The 20,539-nt window shown below is 44.0% G+C and overlaps 1 protein-coding gene across 1 annotated transcript in view; it reads right to left on the bottom strand.

Annotated features, from left to right (window-relative positions):
* The window catches only part of USH2A (usherin), a 407,070-nt gene that overhangs the window by 41,264 nt on the left and 345,267 nt on the right, over window positions 1-20,539 (bottom strand). Inside the window, exon 61 of the mRNA XM_054712927.1 lies at window positions 184-411. Within this exon, the coding sequence (XP_054568902.1) occupies window positions 184-411 (228 nt within the window). The remainder of the gene's footprint in view (window positions 1-183; window positions 412-20,539) is intronic.

The following is a 20,539-nucleotide window of genomic DNA, read 5'->3' as shown; positions in this document are numbered from 1 at the left end:
TACAGGCCAAACGAGAATTGCCTGTTCTTTGGGAGAGAAGTCTTTTCGTTTTGGTTCTGAGGGAACCCGTCTGAACACTCCTCATACAAGCACAGAGCAAGTTTTCACCCCACAGCACCCACTGCTCTTGGGGAAATGGGAAATAGCTGAGCCTGAAGGCTGGTTCCGTCTTCGGGGTGTTACCTTAATCACGCCGTTGGCCCGCAGGGGCTCCGACCACCGCAGCAGCAGGGCCCGGCCGCCCTCCCTCTGCTCCACCGTGAGGTTGCTCAGCCCACGCGGGGACGATTCCGGGGTCCGGACCACGGTCCAGGGGCTGGACACCTCTCCTGCCTCGTTGGCGGCCACGACACCCACGTGATACGTTGTGAAGGGTTCCAACCCGAACAGGTGGGCCCGGTGGCTTGTTCCCTGTGAGGAAATGGACAGCGGCAGAGTCACTCAATGAGACACACTGGTGATGGCGGCACAAATACCACAGCAGAGGTTTGAACTATTAAGGAAACAACGGGATTTTTTTCTTGTTCTTTTTAAAAAATATGTTTTTTATTGATATTAGAGAGAGGGAAACGGAGAGGGAGAGAGAGAAACATTGATGAGAGAGAAAGAACACTGATCGGCTGCCTCCTGCTCAGCCCCTTTTGGGGATTGAGCCTGCAACCCCGGGCATGTGCCTGACCAGGAATAAAACCTGTGACCTCTTGGTTCCTGGGTCGGTGCTTAACCACTGAGCCACACCAGCCAGGTTTTTATCTTGTTCTTGACACCCTGGTTGTGTGATTTCAGACACATACAAAGTGTGGGTCAGAGAGGATCCTTGCCTTTTCAGAGCTTGCAACCCTTGGGATGTGATACAGAATCTAAAGAAAAAATTCTGTGATGCCTTAGAGATCACCAACTCACAATGGAATGTGTGGAGACTTAACCTGAACAACCTAATCCTCTCTCACCAGCTCCCCACGCTGCCTGTTTATACATAAGACTGCCCACCTCCCAATCTCCTTCTCTCATTCTTTTGGTGCGTATTTACATCTTACAATAAAGCAAACCCAAGAAAACAACAAGCCAACTGGACTATTAAATGCACAGAAGTCTACCATTAATACAAATGTGAAAATATTGGCATTTGTTAACAACGCCATAACCGAAACTATGAAACTTACTCCAAGTAACTGTAAGCTAGGCTTTGAGAATTTGGACTTTGTTGATTTAAAGTAAAACGAAAGAACGCAAGAATGAGTTTTTTGTGTGTTCTCTTTCTGCTTGGAGAGCAATATTTAACATATTTTGCATAACTTAACTGGAGCTTAGAATCTTAATGTTTTGAAAGAGCCCCGAATGCTTTTTCTACATCTGGGCTGGATAGATATGTGTGTTTACAGATAGGAATTATGTCTGCAAGTGGACCAGTAATGTGTGTACACACATACACACACGCGCGCACACACAAATATATACTTCCTGTTCTGTACCACATCCACTGGATGTGAGTAACCCCGAGGAAGCTCTGACTGGCTTAATAGGATGTTTATACTTCATGGTGTGTGAGGTCACCTTGGTCCATTGGATGTTTAAATGCGACAATTGTCCTCTTGGTGGGCATGGCAAGAGGGAGGTGAGCTGGAGAAGAAGTTATTTCTGAGAGTAGGTACCAGAAGGCATCAGACAAAGTTATGTGTATGGAGATTCTCTCTCATGGGGAGGCATCCAAATGTCATTATGATTAAAACCTAAAACAAGGTGGCAAGATCAAATGGAACCATCTTTCAAAGAAAATACACACTGGTAGCCAAAACCAAAATATACCACTGAAATAATTTTTGACACCATTTCCTCACATTCTTGGTTACAAGTTCCAACTGTGCTGATGTTTCTTCACAAGCAGAGAGAATGTAATTTCTTTTCCTTATTAAAAACTAGTTAAGTCCATTTTCCTATTTCCATAAGTGCCATTATGATATTTACATGCTAACCTCCTGAAATCTTTTAATATTTAAACATTTGCTAAGCGGCCAGACTCTGAAACAAATTTTCCAGAAATACTAATTTCTCTTTTTTAAAATATTAAAAGTTCGGCCCATAAATATTTAAAACTGATTTCTCCACAACATCGGATTGGTCTTTTAGATAAATATCGCACAGGGCTGGAATGGCCATAATGAATATTAAATCTGAGGCTGCTGCAAGTCCTGGTTACAAAACACTCTTTTCTGATAAACGATTTCTTTTTTGGTGGAAATAGGGCAAACACGGGCAAGATTAATAATGCAGAAAAGGAAACTTCTTTGTTCAGGACTCGGATCCAGAAGACGCCTAAGCTCCAAAGCAAATAGTAATCACCTCACAGATTACCTATAATACAGGTAGCCTGTCGGGGGATGTTCAGAGAGAGCTTTTGTCATCGGAAGCATGAAAAGCGTGTGGGTTACAAAGCAAAAAAACAACAACATATGTATATGGTCAATAGCAGCACCTGCTCAATTACAGTTTATTTCTGAGCCGAGAGTCCCATCCGGCCCCTAGATGGCAATACTCGCAAACACTTCTGGTAGCACGAGTACTTGGTGATCAACACCCGGGGTTCAGCCACACGACACACGCCAGGCAACCACTGCAGCAATGACACAACCGGTTTCCTTACAGACTCCTCTAACGCACAGGGGTGTATCCTCAGATCCTTGAGAGCAGGAGTATTCGGAATGCCTTGGCCTCCAAACCTGCCTCGGCCGAGGTAGAAATTCTGCCTGCAGACCTCAAGTTGAAGTTCGTGCCCGCCTGGTGCAGACACGTGGTGAGATCTGCTCCTACAAAAGGTGGTCACAATGGCTGTTTTGCTTAATTTGGTTATTTCTTTAAAAAAAATAAAAGTAAGAAAAATGACCATACATTGAAAATGGAAAGGAGAATTTGGATATCATGAATTTTGACTGAGGACAAGTTCCCATATGAAGTTAATGTGTTATTTCTGAAGAGCAATACACACACACACACACACACACCCCTTGAATAAATCTCAAAAATAGGCTTGCTTTTTGTCAATGTTTAGCAAAGGCCAGATAAAATGAAAAGTTTAAAATAGCAAAACCACCCTTACCAACTTATTGTAATAAATTTCCCATTTTAGAAAATCATTTATGTTGTTTTCTCCTTGAGTAGATTTCCAACACCTAAGTTCACCATTGAGATCCCTGCTGGAAAGTCTGGGCACAGTTCACTCTGTGGATGGGGCTGTGTCTTGTTTGTTCAGTTACGTGTTATTTTTCTTACATTCGAGAAACTTGCTTGAGCACTGCCAATCTTTAATGTTTTGGATTTAATTCCTTCCTTGGGAAACGTAGCAGTCTGCACCACTGACCTGCCAAAGTCATCATTAAAATCTTTGACTGCTTTTCTCTCTTCTTTATGTATTTACTTTTGTTGTTAATCCTCACCTGAGGATATTTTTTCCCTTTGATTTTAGAGAGAGTGGAAGCGAGGGAGGAGGAGAGAGAGACAAAGATCAATTGCCTCCTGCACATGCCCTGACCTGGGCCAGATCGGGTCTGCAACCCCGGTACATGCCTTTGACTGGGAATCTAACCCAGACCCTTTGGTCCTCAGGCCACGTTCTAACCACTGAGCAAGACTGGCCAGGGCTTTTCTCTCTTCTGTTCCGGCCGTTCTTTCCTCCCACATAGAGACTGTCTTAATTTAATATGCATTCTTCTTTGGCATCGTTTTGCTCGCTCTTCTCCCTCACTCTTCTGTCCTACTGATGGATGCTTTCGGTAGATATAGCTCTCTTTCATCCATCCTTCCTTCCTCTTTACCTCCATCTGTCTCTCCCTCCCCCCACCTCCATGTTATCCCTGACCTGTGGGCTTCCCTTTTCTCTTTTTCCTCTCCATGTCCACATTACACAATATCCATATTTTTTATTCTAGACGTATATTACCTCATTCTGTTAGGCAGCAGATGAAAAGAATGACTCAACCAAGGAACACAGAAATAATCCTTTCTCCACAACCTAGTATTTCCAATGAAATGTAGCCCTTTCTTTTCCCTTTTCAACTCATATGCGTAAGGGTCAGGATCTGGAGACAAATCGGATCGTCCTTTCAGAAGACACACGGACAGGCCGCCCTGGACCAGGCTGCCAGGCGCGGCTCTGCTGGCAATCAGAACCACATCTGAACCTCTCCACTGGGCGCCTCCAGCAGGCTGACAATTTTGCACCTCCTCCTCTGATTATTTTTGACGACTTGAAGTGCCCCAAAGGTGTCCACGGGGTCAATAGGTTTATGTAGGTTGAAAATGATCAAAAATTACCATTGATCCGTAGCTGTCAATAAAAGGCTGCGTGGGGAGGCTTCCTGCACAAATGTTTAAACTGCATAAAGCAACCTAACTTAGTCATCTCCGAGGCTATCGATCTGATGAGCCAGCAGTTTGCAGGGCTCTCCCTCTGGTCTTTGTGGTGCATGTTCACCGCGCCCGCTCACCGTGGCCCCCGGGCGTCTTTCCACCTGCTCCTCTCCCGCCCTGAACCCCAACAGGGATGCCCGGGCCCTGATGTGCTCATCCGCGGAGTATCCTGTGTGCTTGCTACCCTCGCGAAGGGTTCACCTTCCTGGTCAGCAGCAACTTCACTGATCGTCAGCTTGATGGGGTTTCTTCTGTCTTTGCCCCTTTTCATTTAAAATGACTGACTTTTGGCTCTTAAATCCTTCCCCTCCTTAATCACACTGAATGCCAATGTCCTCTTTTTTGCACAAGGAGAAACTTAAAAGGAATCTCGATTTAAATATATTAACTTCTGTTTACTTTAGTGGAACCGCTTGGTTTTATCATAAGCCATAGTTTACCTTGTCATTATAAAATAAAAGAATGGGTGTGGCGGGTTTCCGGTTTATATTGAAAACCAAGCATGACAAGCAGGGAGAGATCTCATTTACCGATACCTAAACATCATGCCCGGGGCAGAGCATGTCTTAGGCCCTGGATGACTTACATACATCTTCATCCTGATCAATCCACAGAAAATATTTCTCTGATTCCTGAAAGCAAGATAATCGAAGGCCTGGGTGTTATGGGGCTATCTGTCTTTCTAGTCATAAAGTTAATGTTTGATTTCTCCAAGGGTTGGTCAACATTTGTGTATCATTTTTACTTAGTTTGTAAAAAATGAGATCCGTCTTGATATGGAAGTGATCTCCTTATTACTCAAAGCCAAATATCAACCTTGAACCCTTACCTGTGGTTACCTATGTATGAGACCTCCCAGTCTGCAAAAATGTTAACGGAACCAGGAGGCATGCACTGATGTCACATGCACACTGGTTTTACCATGGTCATCTCTGCCCACATACCTCCTGGCTGGTGGGACAAAGACACATTTTTTTGATGGCGTACACACCTGCAGAGTTGTTCCGGAATCAAAGAACAGCTCACAAGAAAGACAGAAAAAAATATCCTTCAGGTTCATGGTTTATGGTCGTAGGTGCATAAATTCTGTGTACACGCTAGGTGGCATTGCTAAGTGGCAGGGCGGCTGACAAGATGGTCAGTGGAACATGCAGGATCCTTGGTCAACAGCTGCACTGAATAGCTTAAACAGGTTTGAGCATCTGGCTTGTACAACATTCTGGAACGTTGCTGTGATAGATATAAGATGGGTACCAGGCTCCTGACTTTTAGGACTTTATAATCTACAGTCGTACATGCTAACCTATGAATACAGATACACACAATCTGCAGTGTGGTAAGTGCTATAACCAACGGAGTGCTGGGGAAAGAAGGAGGGGCTACTTCTTATGGGGAAGGGAGAGGCAGGCGACAACTTCACTGGGAGCTGGGAGCTGATTAGGATGAGTAGCGGTTGAGTGGATAAAAATATGTGAGGGATTGGAAGGAGGAAGAGAAGAGCGGGGAGCTGAATGGAGCGGACGTGTTGTGGGTGCAGAGAAAGAGTGGGGGTCAAGGCTGGAAAGAGATGGGACAGGGCTGTGCATTTTACCTTCTAGTTTCTGGACTACATTTGTTAAAAAGCAGTAACGTTAGGCGATAATTTTAAGAACTAATTATGTATAAAGAGCTCTACAATGAAAGTTGAAGGAATAATGGAAGAACTTCACAATTTTGCCCTATTGTGGTATAGGTCTTGGCCAGTGACTGACAAAACAAAAAAATCTGCCAACAATTCATTCATTCATTCATTCGTTTGTTATTCAGCCAATAAGTATAGACTGCCATAGTCAGAAGGTAGTAGAAGAGTCTATACTTAGATTTAAAACATTTTTGCTGAATGTTTGCTCAATTTCAAAATTTGTAATTACTCTTTAGACGCAAGTGTTTGTCTTTTGAAACCAGTCGAGGTGGGGATTATGACAACTAAACTGAATTTAAGCCAATTACACGACCTCCGTCCCGACCCGCTATCACAATCTCATGTACCTGGCCCATGTTTCTTCCTGGTCGTGGGACATGTGTGTGTGGAGTCATCAAGGCCCTTGCCGCAGTCCCTCCTGCCCATCCAACAGCTACCAGGCAGCTGGGGAAGGTCAGGGATACTATTGGCGAAATAGAATGAAGATCATTCAAAAGGCACACACGGTAAGAAAGCATTCCCAGCTCAGGGTTCTAACTCAGGTTACGGGGCTTCATGGAAAACATTTCAAGAAAACAGAAAAGCACACCCTCCCTTCGAGTAATGACAGTTGACTAGCCAGAGGCCAGTTCTCATGACATTTGTAAATTTCCAACTTCAAATGTCTGGTATGGAGTATTCACGTGTGAGTTCAGTGTGCACTTTACCCCCACAAACACCTGCATTCATAAAAGAAGAACGGTATGTGAAAAGGGGAGTTATTTTTTTTCTTTCATTGGATAATGCTAGCGATTATATAATGGGGGAGGGTCAATGCAAAAAGAAGATAATTCACAGGCATTTTCTTTATAGACTAATGGGCTGTATCAATTTAATCTATAAAGCAAAAGCTCGCTCGAGTCCTTGTAAAATGAATGATGATGTCTCGGCTACAGTAAAAACATTGGGTTAAAAAATAAAAAAAGGATGGCTTCAAAATGACCCATTTTTCAACGGAGAAGAAAAAAATTAAATTTGTGATAATTAAATGTTGAAGTGGCAGACCAGTCACACTAAATATTAAAAAGCGGGACTTTCACTCTATTAAAATGAAGCATGAGCAAACTCCGTGGCCCAGCAGGTCCTCTCTGGCCATGTATTTTATGGCAACACCAGGGAAACTGTACTAAACTACATTGAAACGAATTTCATTCCACTCTCAGTCTTCTAGTTATGCAATCCCTGATTAAACATCTTTATTGAGGGCCCCGGGCTGGCTGTTTCTTCTCCCTTTAACTCACTTTTTAAATTTTTTAACGATTTGTCTTTACTGTTGAAAGTATTACATATGTCCCTTTGTGGTTTTGTTGTTGTTCTTTTCCCATTGATCCCCTCCACCCAGCCCTCGTCCCTCCCAAGCCTTCACCATACTATTGTCTGTGTCCATGGGCTATGCATGTATGCATATAAATTCCCCTGTTAACCTCTCTCCCTCCCCCCCCCCACACACCTCTCCCTCACCCTGTCTTCTCTTTGAGGTTCCACAGTCTGTTCCATGCTTCTATGTCTTTGGATCTAGTTTGTTCATCGGTTTATTTTGTTCCTTAGAGTCCACCTATGAGTGAGATCACGTGATACTTAGCTTTCTCCGACTGGCTTCCTTGTCCCTGTGACTCACGTTAGCCACAAGTCTGCAAAGGTAACTTGAGCTCATCTCCTCATTGATTCCTATTTAACTGCAACTGCCCGCTCTCCTCTTCCTCCTCCCATTTGAGGACACACCTCTACCTTGCTCTAAAGTCCTCATGCGTCATTTCCAACAGATGATAGACCCTATTTGGTTATCATGATGATTATGGATTGTCTAGCTCTCTTTATCAGAATGTCAGTTCCACTGGGAGGGGAGGGGACCTGTGTCTGTTTCAATCTCAGCTGTATCCCAAGGGTCTCTAATCGTGCCTGGTACTGAGTAAGTGCTCAGCAAACACTGGGCTGTCAGTGAAGTCAGACAGGACTTAAAAATAAAGGAGTGGGGTGAAGAAGAGAGTGTGGAGTGAGTCTAAGGAGAGAGAGTACAAAATGAGCCTGAGAAGTGTCTTAGGGAGTCTAAGAAAGGAGTGTAGACAGGGCCCTGGACCGAATACAAGTTACCCTTGGAAGCAGGAAAATGTGAACACTTTTATGATAATGTAAAAACATAGAATGGAAAATTCTAGAAAAATAGAAAAAATTAACCAATGTGCTCAATAATAGATTGCTCAGCTTTAAAATAAAATAAAACAAAGACCCGGATCAGCCCCCAATTTTAAAGAGGCCCCAGACCAGAGAATTCTACCAGAGAGGTTTTCTGTTACTGCTTTTAATTAAATCTGTAACAGATGATTAATATTGTGTTTTGAGAAAAGAAATGAGCTAGATAGCAAACTCAATATATGATGTTAGAATACGATCATAATTGAACATGAACTGAACGAGAAAGACCCCTGAAAAGCTCCCGCCATGCACTTGGATCAGGCTCCAAAGGGGTTAACGACCAATCAGAACCCAGGCGGTGTGGGTAGATGTCGATGTTGGGGGCATGCACAGCAGTTGTGATACGATATTGAGTTGTTGCTTCGAAAACATTTTAATAGAACAGGATTTAAAATTTCCCCTTTTCTTTGGAATTTTTAGTTAATATTAGAATTAAATTGAAGCATTAAGTCAACCAGCTTAGTGCAAAGCAAATTATGTCGGGTTCAGCAGTGAGGGCTTCGCTATGGAATGTTTATTGACTCAAGCTTATTAACTTGTAAATCCTCTAGTTTTAGATTATGATCTATTGATTATCTGCTTTTATTTGCATTCTAAATGAATAAACAAAAGGAAATGATGGCGGCTGTTTAGTCATTACACCTTAAGAGACAATGTTCTTACGCTAAGCATACTTAATTAAAAATAAAAACACCTTTCATTTGTTCCAAGAGCCAGAACAAAGTTGTGGTTCTTATTTTCATTTAGGCAAATCAAAGGCTGTTTTCAATTCTGCATAATCATTTCTATTAGACATTTGGACAGAACTGGAAAAAAATAGTTTCTCACGAAGGATAGAAACTGTGCTGTGAGTTTGGCATTTTGAATGCATTATTAAAATTGTTCTATACTTTATTATTTTTCTTGGCTTGTTTTAGCCAAAAATGATCTCTTTTATGTGTGAGAGAAGCCCTGTGACTTAAAGTCTGGGGAATGAGGCAAACCTTTGAGAGTCCAGATGCTTTAATACAAAAGCAATCAATTGATGCCCTTGTTGGTTGGCTTAGTTGGTTGGGTGTCCTCCCGTGCACCAAAAGGTTGCTGGTTTGATTCCTGGTCAGGACACATGCCCAAGCTGTGGGCTAGATCCCCCGGAGGGTGCACGAAGGAGGCAGCCAATCAATGTGCTGCTCTCACATCAGTGTTTCTCTTGTTTCTCTCCCTCGCCCTTCCTTTCTCTCAAAAACAATTTTTTTAAAAAAAGCAAACAACAGAATCAGAAGACCTGAGTTCAAGTTTTATCTCTGTCACTCAGATGAGAGAGACCTTAGGCGAATTTCTGAGTATCCTATATAATAAAAGACTAATATGCAAATTGTCCCCTCAACTGGGAGTTCCACCAGGAGTTGGACCAGGGGGCGGGGCCAGCGGCTGAGGCAGGCAGCCGGGGGAAGGAAGGCGACCAGTTGCTAGAGACCCTACCTGTGCATGAATTTCATGTACTGGGCCTCTAGTTGGTTTATAATAGTATCTTTCTCATGGACTTTTGTGAGTATTAAGCCCACAATTGTATATATGATGTGTTTTAAGTTTGGGGTTACAGACTGCCAAAATGGAATTATGACAAAAACTAGAGGAAGATTGGGGACATTATCAAGAGCTCCTGGGGCTTGGAGATGGATATAGTAACCAGAAAGTATGTCTCTGTTTTGTAATGAATGAGTCCTATTCTGGTTTACCTAGTCCTAGAACATGGGACATTTTGGAAGATTATATGGGAAGAAATGAATGATGTTAGATAGCCAGGGGATGGACTCTCATTCAAGGAGGGTTTATTTACTTGTATGTGAAGATTATAGACCCAAAGAACAAATTAAAAAATTGGGGGAATGTCTATGCTACACAACTCATATGATGGCTGAGTCTGACATGGCCCAGCAACGTTTCTTTGTCAAAGGGGTGCTGGTGGCTGACCATGACCTTTAGAATGCGAAGCTGAAGGTCAGTGCACATGCTGATGGGTCCTGGAAGACTAGTGAAGCCCAGAATCAGATTATACATCTCTATTTCTGAACTGTTTTCTCTCCAAATTTCTGCTCCAGTCTCATTTTCTTGTGAGACCTTCCCTGACGCCCCTACATTAAATACCACCCTCCCTGTCCCAACAGGCCACACCCTGCCCCCTCCCAGGACTGACCAACATACCACTCCCTGACTGCTGTCACAGCACTCCTAATACCTCCTCTGTGATTTTTCTCCATTGTACCCCATAAATACACACACAAATGCTGCACACGCATGTGCAGACACACACACACACACACACACACACACACACACACACACACAGTCTTTCCCCACTAGAATAAAAGAAGGAAGGATTTTTCATCTGGATTATCCACTGCTGTATACCCAGTTGGCATATATTAGGTGCGTATCAATTGGATGAGTGAATGAATGAATGAATGAATGAAGTCTGGATTAGTCCCTGGAATGGGAAGAATGGGAGTTTTACAACTGGAGGAGATGGAAATATTTACCTCCTCTAGTCGCCTTTAACAGATAGTGTTATAATATTACAGTTTATGGTTCCATGCAAAATGGATTAATAGTTTGAGCTAAGCTATCTTTGGAAACAAGAATTAAAAAACATGATTCAAATCTAATTCTAACCATCTATAATAAAAAAAGCATAATATGCTAATTAGACCGGACGCCCTTCCAATCAACCTTCCGGACGAAGCCAGGGCTGCGAGGGAAGCCTGGGTCCCGGGTGCCAGAGGGAAGCCGGTGCCGGCAGCTAGGGGAAGGAAGGCCCACTCTTGCACAAATTTCATGCATCAGGCCTCTAGTACATTTATAAATGAAGAACAAGGAAATGGCCAGGTTCTCACTTCTTGTGATTCAAGCTCTTTGTCAGCCATAGTATGAGGTATAAACACTAACAGTCCAGTCATATTCGACCAGAAGTCGACAAAAAAAAAAAAAAATTATCAAGGGGATCATTTGGAGAATAGAGTGGCACATAATATTATTAATGATGAATCTTTTATTAAAGATTAGAGGCCCCTCAGACTAGCTGTACCCTCTCCAATCCAGGACTCTGGAGATCGGGCCTAAACCGGCAGTCGGACATCCCTCTCACAATCTGGGACTGCTGGCTCCTAACTGCTCATCTGCCTGCCTGCTTGATCGCCCCTAACTGCCCACCCCCTGCCGGCCTGGTTGCCCCCAACTGCCCCCTCCCTGCTGGCCTGGTTGCCCCCAACTTCCCCCCTGCCGGCTTGGTCGCCCCACGCAGATCTGCTTTTCAGTCGTTTTGTCGTTACTCACTAGCCCCCCTGCCAGCCTTGTCACCCCATGCAGCCTGCTGTTCAGTCATCCGCGGTTGTTTTGGTCATGATGGCCCCTGGCTTTTTATATATTAGGATTGTACTATGCCTTGAGATACTAGCTAATAATAGTAGCTCATGATTGATTAAATATTCTACTTATGATTTATCCATATCTACTCCTTTTTAAATTCCTCTTCTTTTAGTGTAAATAATTTTTTTCACCAGTATATATTTTATAATTTATAAATGTGCATATTGTGGGGTGGTATGTTCCAGAAGTTATTACAGGGGTGCACATTCTAAAATGTTTGGAGACAGCCGGCCTATATTCACATTTTTCCTTCAGCAAAGCAATTATTAAGAAGGAAAAAACAGAGCACATTTTCCTCTCTGAAAAATAAAAAAAAATCCCATCACTGTTTTGTTATGAATGAAGTTCCAAAATAAAATCAAGTAACTCACTGGGGTCATTGCCTTGTGATGGACTAAGTCCAGTAATACTTTGTGGAAAATCAATGCTTAAAGATAATTTGTGAAAAATAAATTTCATCCCCTTACTAATTTTTCAGTGAGAGGTGATGGCTATTACTGATAAAAATGACACCAGTGGTCATTGCCTGGCTGACAGTGAAGAACAGAGTTGGAGACAAAAGCCCTATAAGATGTGCATGTCATAAAATCATGCTAAACCCGTTATGCACGTGGGCTATTTTAACCAGTCACACTGTTACATAGGTTTAGTAATTCTAGTTACATAGGTTTTGAAATCAAATCAGGTTAAGTGATTTGATTTCAATTCTCTATTAACCTTAAAATCTTAGAATGAAGAAGACCAATGCAAATCGAAGTGACGCCGGCAAGTTGTGAAACATTTACACTGCCTCTCGTCCCCTGTTACTTACAAGATTGCAAGCAATCCGTTACTGCAAGAGGATTCTATGCCGGGAGGGGAGCGGGAGGGAGCTGTGGGCGCAGGGCCTCCCCAGTCTGGGGAGTGACGCTCAGTTATCATGGTGACTGTCTTCTTAACAATCGTGCAAGTGCATCATTCACTGTGGGTGACTAGAAACAGATGAAGAGGAGCTGAAAAATGGGAGGATTTTCCTTGTCTCGTGTCTCTCTGATAACTAGGCAGACTCCGGAGCATGAAAGATGAGGGCGGCCCCATTCCAACCCGAGCACGTAGTCACCATCTGGGCATTTTCAAAGCAGGACACTGAAATGCTCAGATGTATCCCCCAGCAGGGTGCAATAATCCAGCAGTAAAAAGAAAACTGCAGTGAGCGATGGCCGCTTCCACACTTGCAATCATCCCAGCCCGGAAGAGGCAAGGATTTTCCAAAAACTTTGGCTGAGGTTGCATCTTCACTGCTCACTGGCTGGGTTGGTGCCCACATGGCTTCTGGGACTAAGCAGACATGTGGTATATACACAGACCCAGCAGAGGGCGCTCTCCTTATGGAAAGACTGGAGTCAGACCTTTCTGAATGGAGCCCTTAGCTTAAGGGCTCAAAAGTGAAAATTCTCAGGAGACCTTCAGTCCACACCCACTCTGACTGAAGCCATTTCCTTCAGAAACGTTCACTACTGAAACAAACGTTGACTTTTAAAAGGATATCTTTGGTGTTCAAAGGTGTACCAGTTGAGTCATTTCTTTTAGATGCTATTGGAGGCAGACCCTTAATAACGAGAATTACTAGTTATTGATAGTTAGAAAACCAAAAGAATCAACACTATCTCTTTGGACCTTTCAAGGTGAGAGTTCAGAATCTGTTATTTCTGAAAACCTCCATCAGCGTCTACAGATCCTCAAGTCACGTAAATGAGTCAACACTACATCAATTAAAAAACCCTCAAACCCTCGCTGTCTTCTAACTGTTCTTATGAGGGGACATATCGCAATGACAGAAAAAACCATGACTTACCAGAATAAATGTCACATCGATAGAAGCATACAATCTTTGGCCACAAAATGAGAATGCTCAAGTTAATCTGTTTACTACACATATTTTCACGGAATTTTAATTATAAAGAGAGGCCATTATATAATCTTTTCTTCAGTCCACTCACATTTGAAAAATGAGCACTTACAAGATTAAGGTAAGTTCACTGCCTTCCCCTTTGCTGGGTTGTGCCTTGATGACTAGAGGCTACAAATGACATTGCTTCTTGTAATAAGAGGTACAGACACATCCTAATGAAACTACCAATTGCTGCAAGTTACTTCAACTGTCTTTCTACCTTAGGAAGGAAAGAAACTCTAAGGAAACACAAATGAGAGAATTAGAGAGAAAATGTTTTAGGAAGAAACCTTGTCAGAGAAATTCTCCCTAAATCTTCCCAATGAAATAATGTCCTTGCTTCCGGTTGAAACTGCAGCTACATCTAAGAGGAAGATTCCTCCAGATTGTTTCCAGAATTCCCCAAAGATCTTTTTTTTTCTTCCTGGTCTCTCTACATGCATCATTTTTTATTCTGCTCCCTGCGAAAAATTCTTATTAGCTAATCTAACCATTCAATTTATCCTGCCTATTTTGTAATGAATAAATAGCCGACATTGCTAATTGGCCACCTGGGGTTCAAAGAGGGGAAACACTGAGCTGATGTCTGAATGTCACTGGGACGTGCTGACAACACAATGACCACACTCTATTTCACAGGATTTAAAAACACGCTTCCTCGCCGTATGCGCCCCTCCCTCCCCTCCCCTTCCATGGCTGGACCGTCTGTGAGACTAATATAATTTTTTTTAAGTGATTTATTTCTAACAGATGTGATCATCCGGCCGCAGGGACCTGGATGCACGGTGCCCCTAACAACTTTAATTTCTGGGTAGAAGAAGCACATATCCCACTAATAAATAATTATCGCTCCGTTAAGGAAAAGATGCCGAGGCGTGAGGTCTGAGGACCAGGTACTTCTGAGCAGAAAGGACACGCAGGTGGGGTTTCCTGAGGTCCCACCTCTTCTCAATCTAAATGTATTTCTAGAACATGGTAGGTCATAAAGGAAGAACATCAGTCATGGTTTAATGCAGTGGTCGGCAAACTGCAGCTCGCGAGCCACATCCGGCTCTTTGGCCCCTTGAGTGTGGCTCTTCCACAAAATACCACGTGCGGGCGCGCACGTACAGTGCGATTGAAACTTCGTGGCCCATGCGCAGAAGTCGGTTTTCGGCTCTGAAAAGAAATTTCAATCGTTGTACTGTTGATATTTGGCTCTGTTGACTAATGAGTTTGCCGACCACTGGTCTAATAGGTGCAAAAACATGTGAAAGATCACCGACTTCCTCAAAAAGCAGCTGTCTTTACTGCTATGCTCAAAAGGTGATGATTTTTTTGAGTAACCCTCCTTTTAATATTGGTCCCCACACAGCAGGATTGGTTTCTTCAGAAACAGAGTGGTAACTATCATCTTAGTCCTTACTTGTCGCTCTTAAGGGAGACCATGGCGCATGTTATCCCTTCTCCCCAAGGATAGAAACACTTACAAAGGTCAACTTCTATCCTTTGGCCCAGAACTGCTTAGCTGGCCCCCACCTGGGACAAGATGTGCACCTGGGCCCACTCCTAGGACAAGAGAATTAGGGTCCAGACCTGGACGGGGCTTCCCCCTGAGAGCCCTGCAGAGGGGACTGTGTTCTTGACACAACAGAGGTAAGAAAGACGAGTTTTCAAGGCGGTTTCCATTTCGTACGCGTTCCTTTGTATGCCGGGTTGCCTGCCATGATGTTTATGTAATTCTGACAGGGTTCTTAATGACACACTAACAGATTGTAAAACACGCTGCTGGCATTGACTTGTGTTTTTTTTTTTATATTTTTAAAACAATGTCCTTCATGTAACAGTAGTTAAGCGCGGCAGAAGGACATCATTAGAGCCATGGTTAAAGTGTAATTTACACCATTAGGAAGGCAGGAGCAATTTTTATTGCCTGGCAATTTTCTTGCTGAAATATTTGGACCATATGGCTCCATTTGTGTAATAACCTTAATTTCTGCACCCTTCAGGTCTGCCTCCGTCTCCCACGGAATGGGAAAATGCAGTTTAGCAGAAAAGGCAACTGCCTATACTTAGAGAGTGGAGATTAATAACGTGTCGCGTCCTGTTTTTGGTGAAGGAATTGGAACAGCGGCCAGATGGTCTCTCTACAAATAACTGTCAGGGGTCTTGATCTAATCAATACAATGTATTAATACATCTCCCTCTGCAGTTCCTCCGGGGGATGGCACACAACATCTGGAATGAATGGGGAGGGGGAGGGCCCGCCAAGTAGAAAGCCGATTCTTTTCAGAATCAAACTGAGCCCAATTAATTTTTCATGTATCCTTGATAACTGTTTCATAACGAGCGATGCGTCTTGACGGGTTTGGGGTTGGCAGAGCAGGCTGCCCGTGCTTCCTATCCCCATTCAGTCCACTTATAGAAACCAACCCATTAATCAAGCGATCTGGCAGGAAACCCGAATCTCAGCTCAGCAAGAGATCAATAACCATCCTAAACACACACACACACACACAACACGGAAGCAGCCACTAATGGGCACGGGTATCCAGCCATGACATTAGTAATTGCTGGGGCAAAAATAAAACTCGGGATCATAATCACCCAATGGGAATTTATGTGATGAAATTCATTACTTGTGTCTTGTCAAAAAGTGACATGTACCTCCGTTGGAAATATCCTGTGATTTTACTATCTAGACATGGTCATTATCTTTCAGAGGTAGACAATGAAACTTTTTCGGAATGGATTAAAACTCTCTGATTTTGTAATGTGACTATTTAATAGTCCAAGTAGCATCTAAAATGTTTAAGAATGAGTTATTATGCTTATTTTAATTTCAGAATACCTGCAGGGATCCTTAATACAAGCTTTAGCCCAAGCACGTATGACCCCTGTGAGCCTGCTGGGCTAAGAACCCCGATGTGATGTCTGATTGGTGGAATTCCTTAACTCTTTTGCTGGTTTTTGATGGAAGGATGTACACTTCAAATCATAATGTCTTATCACGTTCCCAATGGTTTCATCTCAAATCATGACTGTTCTACCAAACTCAAACCAGCCATTTTGCTTCTCAGTGAGCAAATGTGCTTGGGCTCGGCCCGGATTCCTCCCCTCCCCTTCCTCCTGAAAGAGAGGCGCTATGACATGACCCATGGGGAAGAGTTCAGAGCAAGAGATGGGAGGATGGAGGAAAGCCATGACCCGTTTGCTAAAACGTTCCTTCCTGGCTCTGGGACCGCAGGTGGGAACTCCTTCTGCCCTAAGGGAGTGCGATTCTGATTGGAACCCAACAAAACTCCTGGGAGGCGCTGCCACCAAGCTAGTCAGGCCTTGGCCAATCATCAGCTCAGTGCTGCCAGGAGGACGGAAAGGTCTTAGGTCAAGTCACGTTCATCTCCGCTGACAGCAGGCCTGAGATCATGACCCGTGCTCGCTCCATCCCTGGTTTGTGGTTCGGCAGGGGGCCGGCTGGGCTTGGAATCGGGGGCATGAGTTAAGGTCCTCTTAGGTTCCTTTAAGTATTAATGAGTACAATCGATGCCTATGCATGACTAAATAACTGCTTATTATATTGTAATTGGGCTCTCTCCTTATTTGCTCTAAGGACGCCACCAGGCCCAGAGAGGTGAGACCGTTTCTTCCTTATTTCCATCTCTTGTAGCTTCTGGGCAGGATGGATTCTCAACAGAGAATTATGTGACCTTGATTAATGGACGGGTCCCACAGTATTTCTTGGTCTCGATGGCCACATTAGCTTTTACGTGTGTAGGTGCTCCATAGCCAATGACGCGCAATTTTCACGTCTGCATGGCTGCCAGAGAAGCAGCGGCTGAGGTTTCCAACCTTGATTCTGTTTGCTGCTGTCCAGGGTGGACACACAGGAAACACATGACAGCAGTGTGCTTGTAGGGGAAGCTGTGTAACATGAAGCAAGAAAGCTATTTCCACGAGTGGACTGCATGACTGAATAAAATCTGAAACTTGGGATCCACAGTACATGGTATGTGGAATCTTCAATGTTTTTCAATGTCATTCTGAAATATTTAATTTTTACAAGTTGAAATCCTCTGCTGTGACAAAGACAGAGAGTCGCCACATGATCCTACTCCTACTAGTATGTGGAGTTTGAGGAACCAAATAAATTGATGAACAAAAAGAGACACAAAGACACAGAAGCAGGAACAGACTGTTGAACCTCAGAGGGAAGACAGAGGAGGGTGGGTGGGAAGAGATCAACCAATGAACTTGTGTGCACATATGCATCACCCGTGGACACAGACAATGGGGGGGAGAGGGCGGGGCGGGGGGATGGGAGCGGGCTGGAAGAGTTTAATGGGGGGAAAAGGAGGACCTATGTAATACTCTCAACAATAAAGATTAAAAAAAAAAAAAAGATAGTTGCTATTCCGGGACTCCCAGTCCATAGAGATAACTGACAATGCCTACAGTTTGAGCTTAGCAACGCCCGGCTACAGCACTAACAAGATATTTCTCCTTAAATATCATATTGAGATAAAAAAAAAAAAAAAAACACCTCATTTGCAAACCCGTCTCATATACATTCTCAGGTGTTGGGTGTGGGTCACTGCATTTGGATTAAAAAGCCAATGTCTCTCTCTACATGAGAGGTCACTAGCTGGCGTAAGGCAACATCTCGCTGTTCGGCGTAATTAAAATATTCCAGCAGCGGTCTCCGTGATTTGAGAACCACGGTATTGTTGTAATATTTTTCTAGGCTTCAGGAGCTCGCGATTGTTTGGCCCAATCAAACCCGGGAACACTGGAGAAGTTATCACCCATCAAGGTAATTACTTTCAAGTTGAAATAATTACTCTATCAATGTTAATGGTCTTTCAACTTCAATAAAGCACTCACCTGCCGATAATCACGGCTAACCTCTTGCTCTAATGCAATTCCCTCTCTATTTAGCAGGTTATATTACAGCCGTTACAGTGGTCACTTGTCCTGAACAGATGCTGAATTTCACTTTGATCGGCCGTGAACCATAAAGGAATTGGTCATCTGTGTCTGGTTCCCCCTCACCCAGAAGCCCTTGCGGAGCCCAGGAGGTGATCTCCTGGCTGCAACAGGGCACTTTGGGGGCAGCCACCTCGTCTCAGGTAGGGGCTCCTTTGCACCTGTGACAAGGGCACCGTAGTTCAATTAACTCCTGCTCTTCGCTGCCGTGTGCAGCTTGCTGTCGCTGCTAAGTGGCATCTCTTCTGAACTTATGGCCTGGGCCCGTCCGTCAGTGTGCGCATCAGTTCGTTCCACTTTCATGTATGGTTTTAATAAGACTGGTGGGATTTGGGGGGGTTCTTCAAGGGTTTCCTTATAACCCAGTCAAAGGCCAGAAAATAGCAGCATACCTGACTTAGAGGGCAGTTGCCCCACCAACTGCCCCTCTACGCTGAGAGAGTCTGCTTGTGGGCAGAGGTGAAATAGGGAGGTGCCAACTTGGCAGAATCTGTTCTATATGGGAAGTGAGTGAGTGAGTGAGTGAGAGAGAGAGAGAGAGAGAGAGAGAGAGAGAGAGAGAGAGAGAAAGACCGCAAGTTGTGCTGGTATGATCCCAGATCTCGGGCAGTGGGCGGGGTCTTGTGCGTGCCTGGCAGGGGAACACAGCTAGGGGGAGTAGAAACGGCCTGAGCTGGTTCCCAGAGGGGCAGGCACCAGGTAGAAGGGGGGGATGGGCAGCACTAAACACCAGGGAGACACAAAGCACAGTCTTGCTCCAGGCCATTAAGAAATAGAACCTAACCCAGGACTTGAGAAATTACCTGGAAATTAACAGCCTGGTATCCGAAAGCATTTAAATTAGCAAGCATCCGAATTTTGGCGCGAGGGGAGGAAAGCTTAAAATATATAAAACACAAGGCGTTTCATTCCTGACCCAATGAGTATATGCAGCTGCCTTGCACAAATTAAGGATTTTCTACATTTGCTCATTCTTCCAGCCTCTGTTAATCCAAATGGTAAAACTCCTTAAGCTGCCTATTTACATTGCCGCTGGCAGTTTCTAGTCCTTTGTATAGGTATTCATTTCCTTAGCCTTGGGAGTAAGTACTAGTAGCATCTTAGTGCAGGCTCGACGATTCAGAAGGAAGACGTTTGAAGTGTAAGGTCATGATCACTAGAGCAGGAGGAGGAAACAATGTGTGAGAAGATCCCAAGGTGGCCGACCAGCAGAAGGGTTCCAGATCCTTTAGAAGTAGAATCCCTAGGGCGCAGTGAAGGGTGGGAAGGAAGGGGAGGACTCTAGGATGTCCCGGCCTGAGCAACCAGGAAGATGACGGGGCCATGGAGTGATGGGACAGGATGCACTGGGGAGTGATGAGAGCAGCTGAGAGAAATTCTAGGCAATGCGCATTTCTACCGGAGCTGCGAGACACACCTCTGCAGGACTTGACAGACAGAACTAGCCTTTCACCTCGAGGACCATGTTCCGCGGAAGATCTGTGTAAGACCACCCATATAAGAGAAGATCCCGGCTCTTCACTATCTCATCCATATTGTTCTGCTCCAGCCCTCATTGCTTTCTGTGGGGCACAGAGGCTTCTACTTGAGACTTCCAATGTTAATGGAAAACAAGCGAAAGAAGGGAATCAGGAGAGAAGCTTCTTCAGGTTACCTCCTCACCCCCTGGGGGAGGCAGGAGGGATACCCCACCTTCCTCTCTCAGGTTGATGAGGGATAGCCAAGAAAACAACATAAGAAGTTGGGGGTGTCTGTAGGAAAGGTGAGGTGGACATTCCTACTCTACTCAAGAGGCTTGCCACTGAGATGAAGACACTCAATTTTGATGCAGCCACTAGAAGAGGAAGGGTTTTCTGAGATTCTGTAAATATACATACATACATATACATATACATACATGTACATATACATATACATATACATGC

The sequence above is a fragment of the Eptesicus fuscus genome, chromosome 24 (genome assembly GCF_027574615.1).
Source record: "Eptesicus fuscus isolate TK198812 chromosome 24, DD_ASM_mEF_20220401, whole genome shotgun sequence".
Taxonomy (NCBI): Eukaryota; Metazoa; Chordata; class Mammalia; order Chiroptera; family Vespertilionidae; genus Eptesicus; species Eptesicus fuscus.
This window is presented reverse-complemented; position numbering and strand designations above follow the sequence as displayed.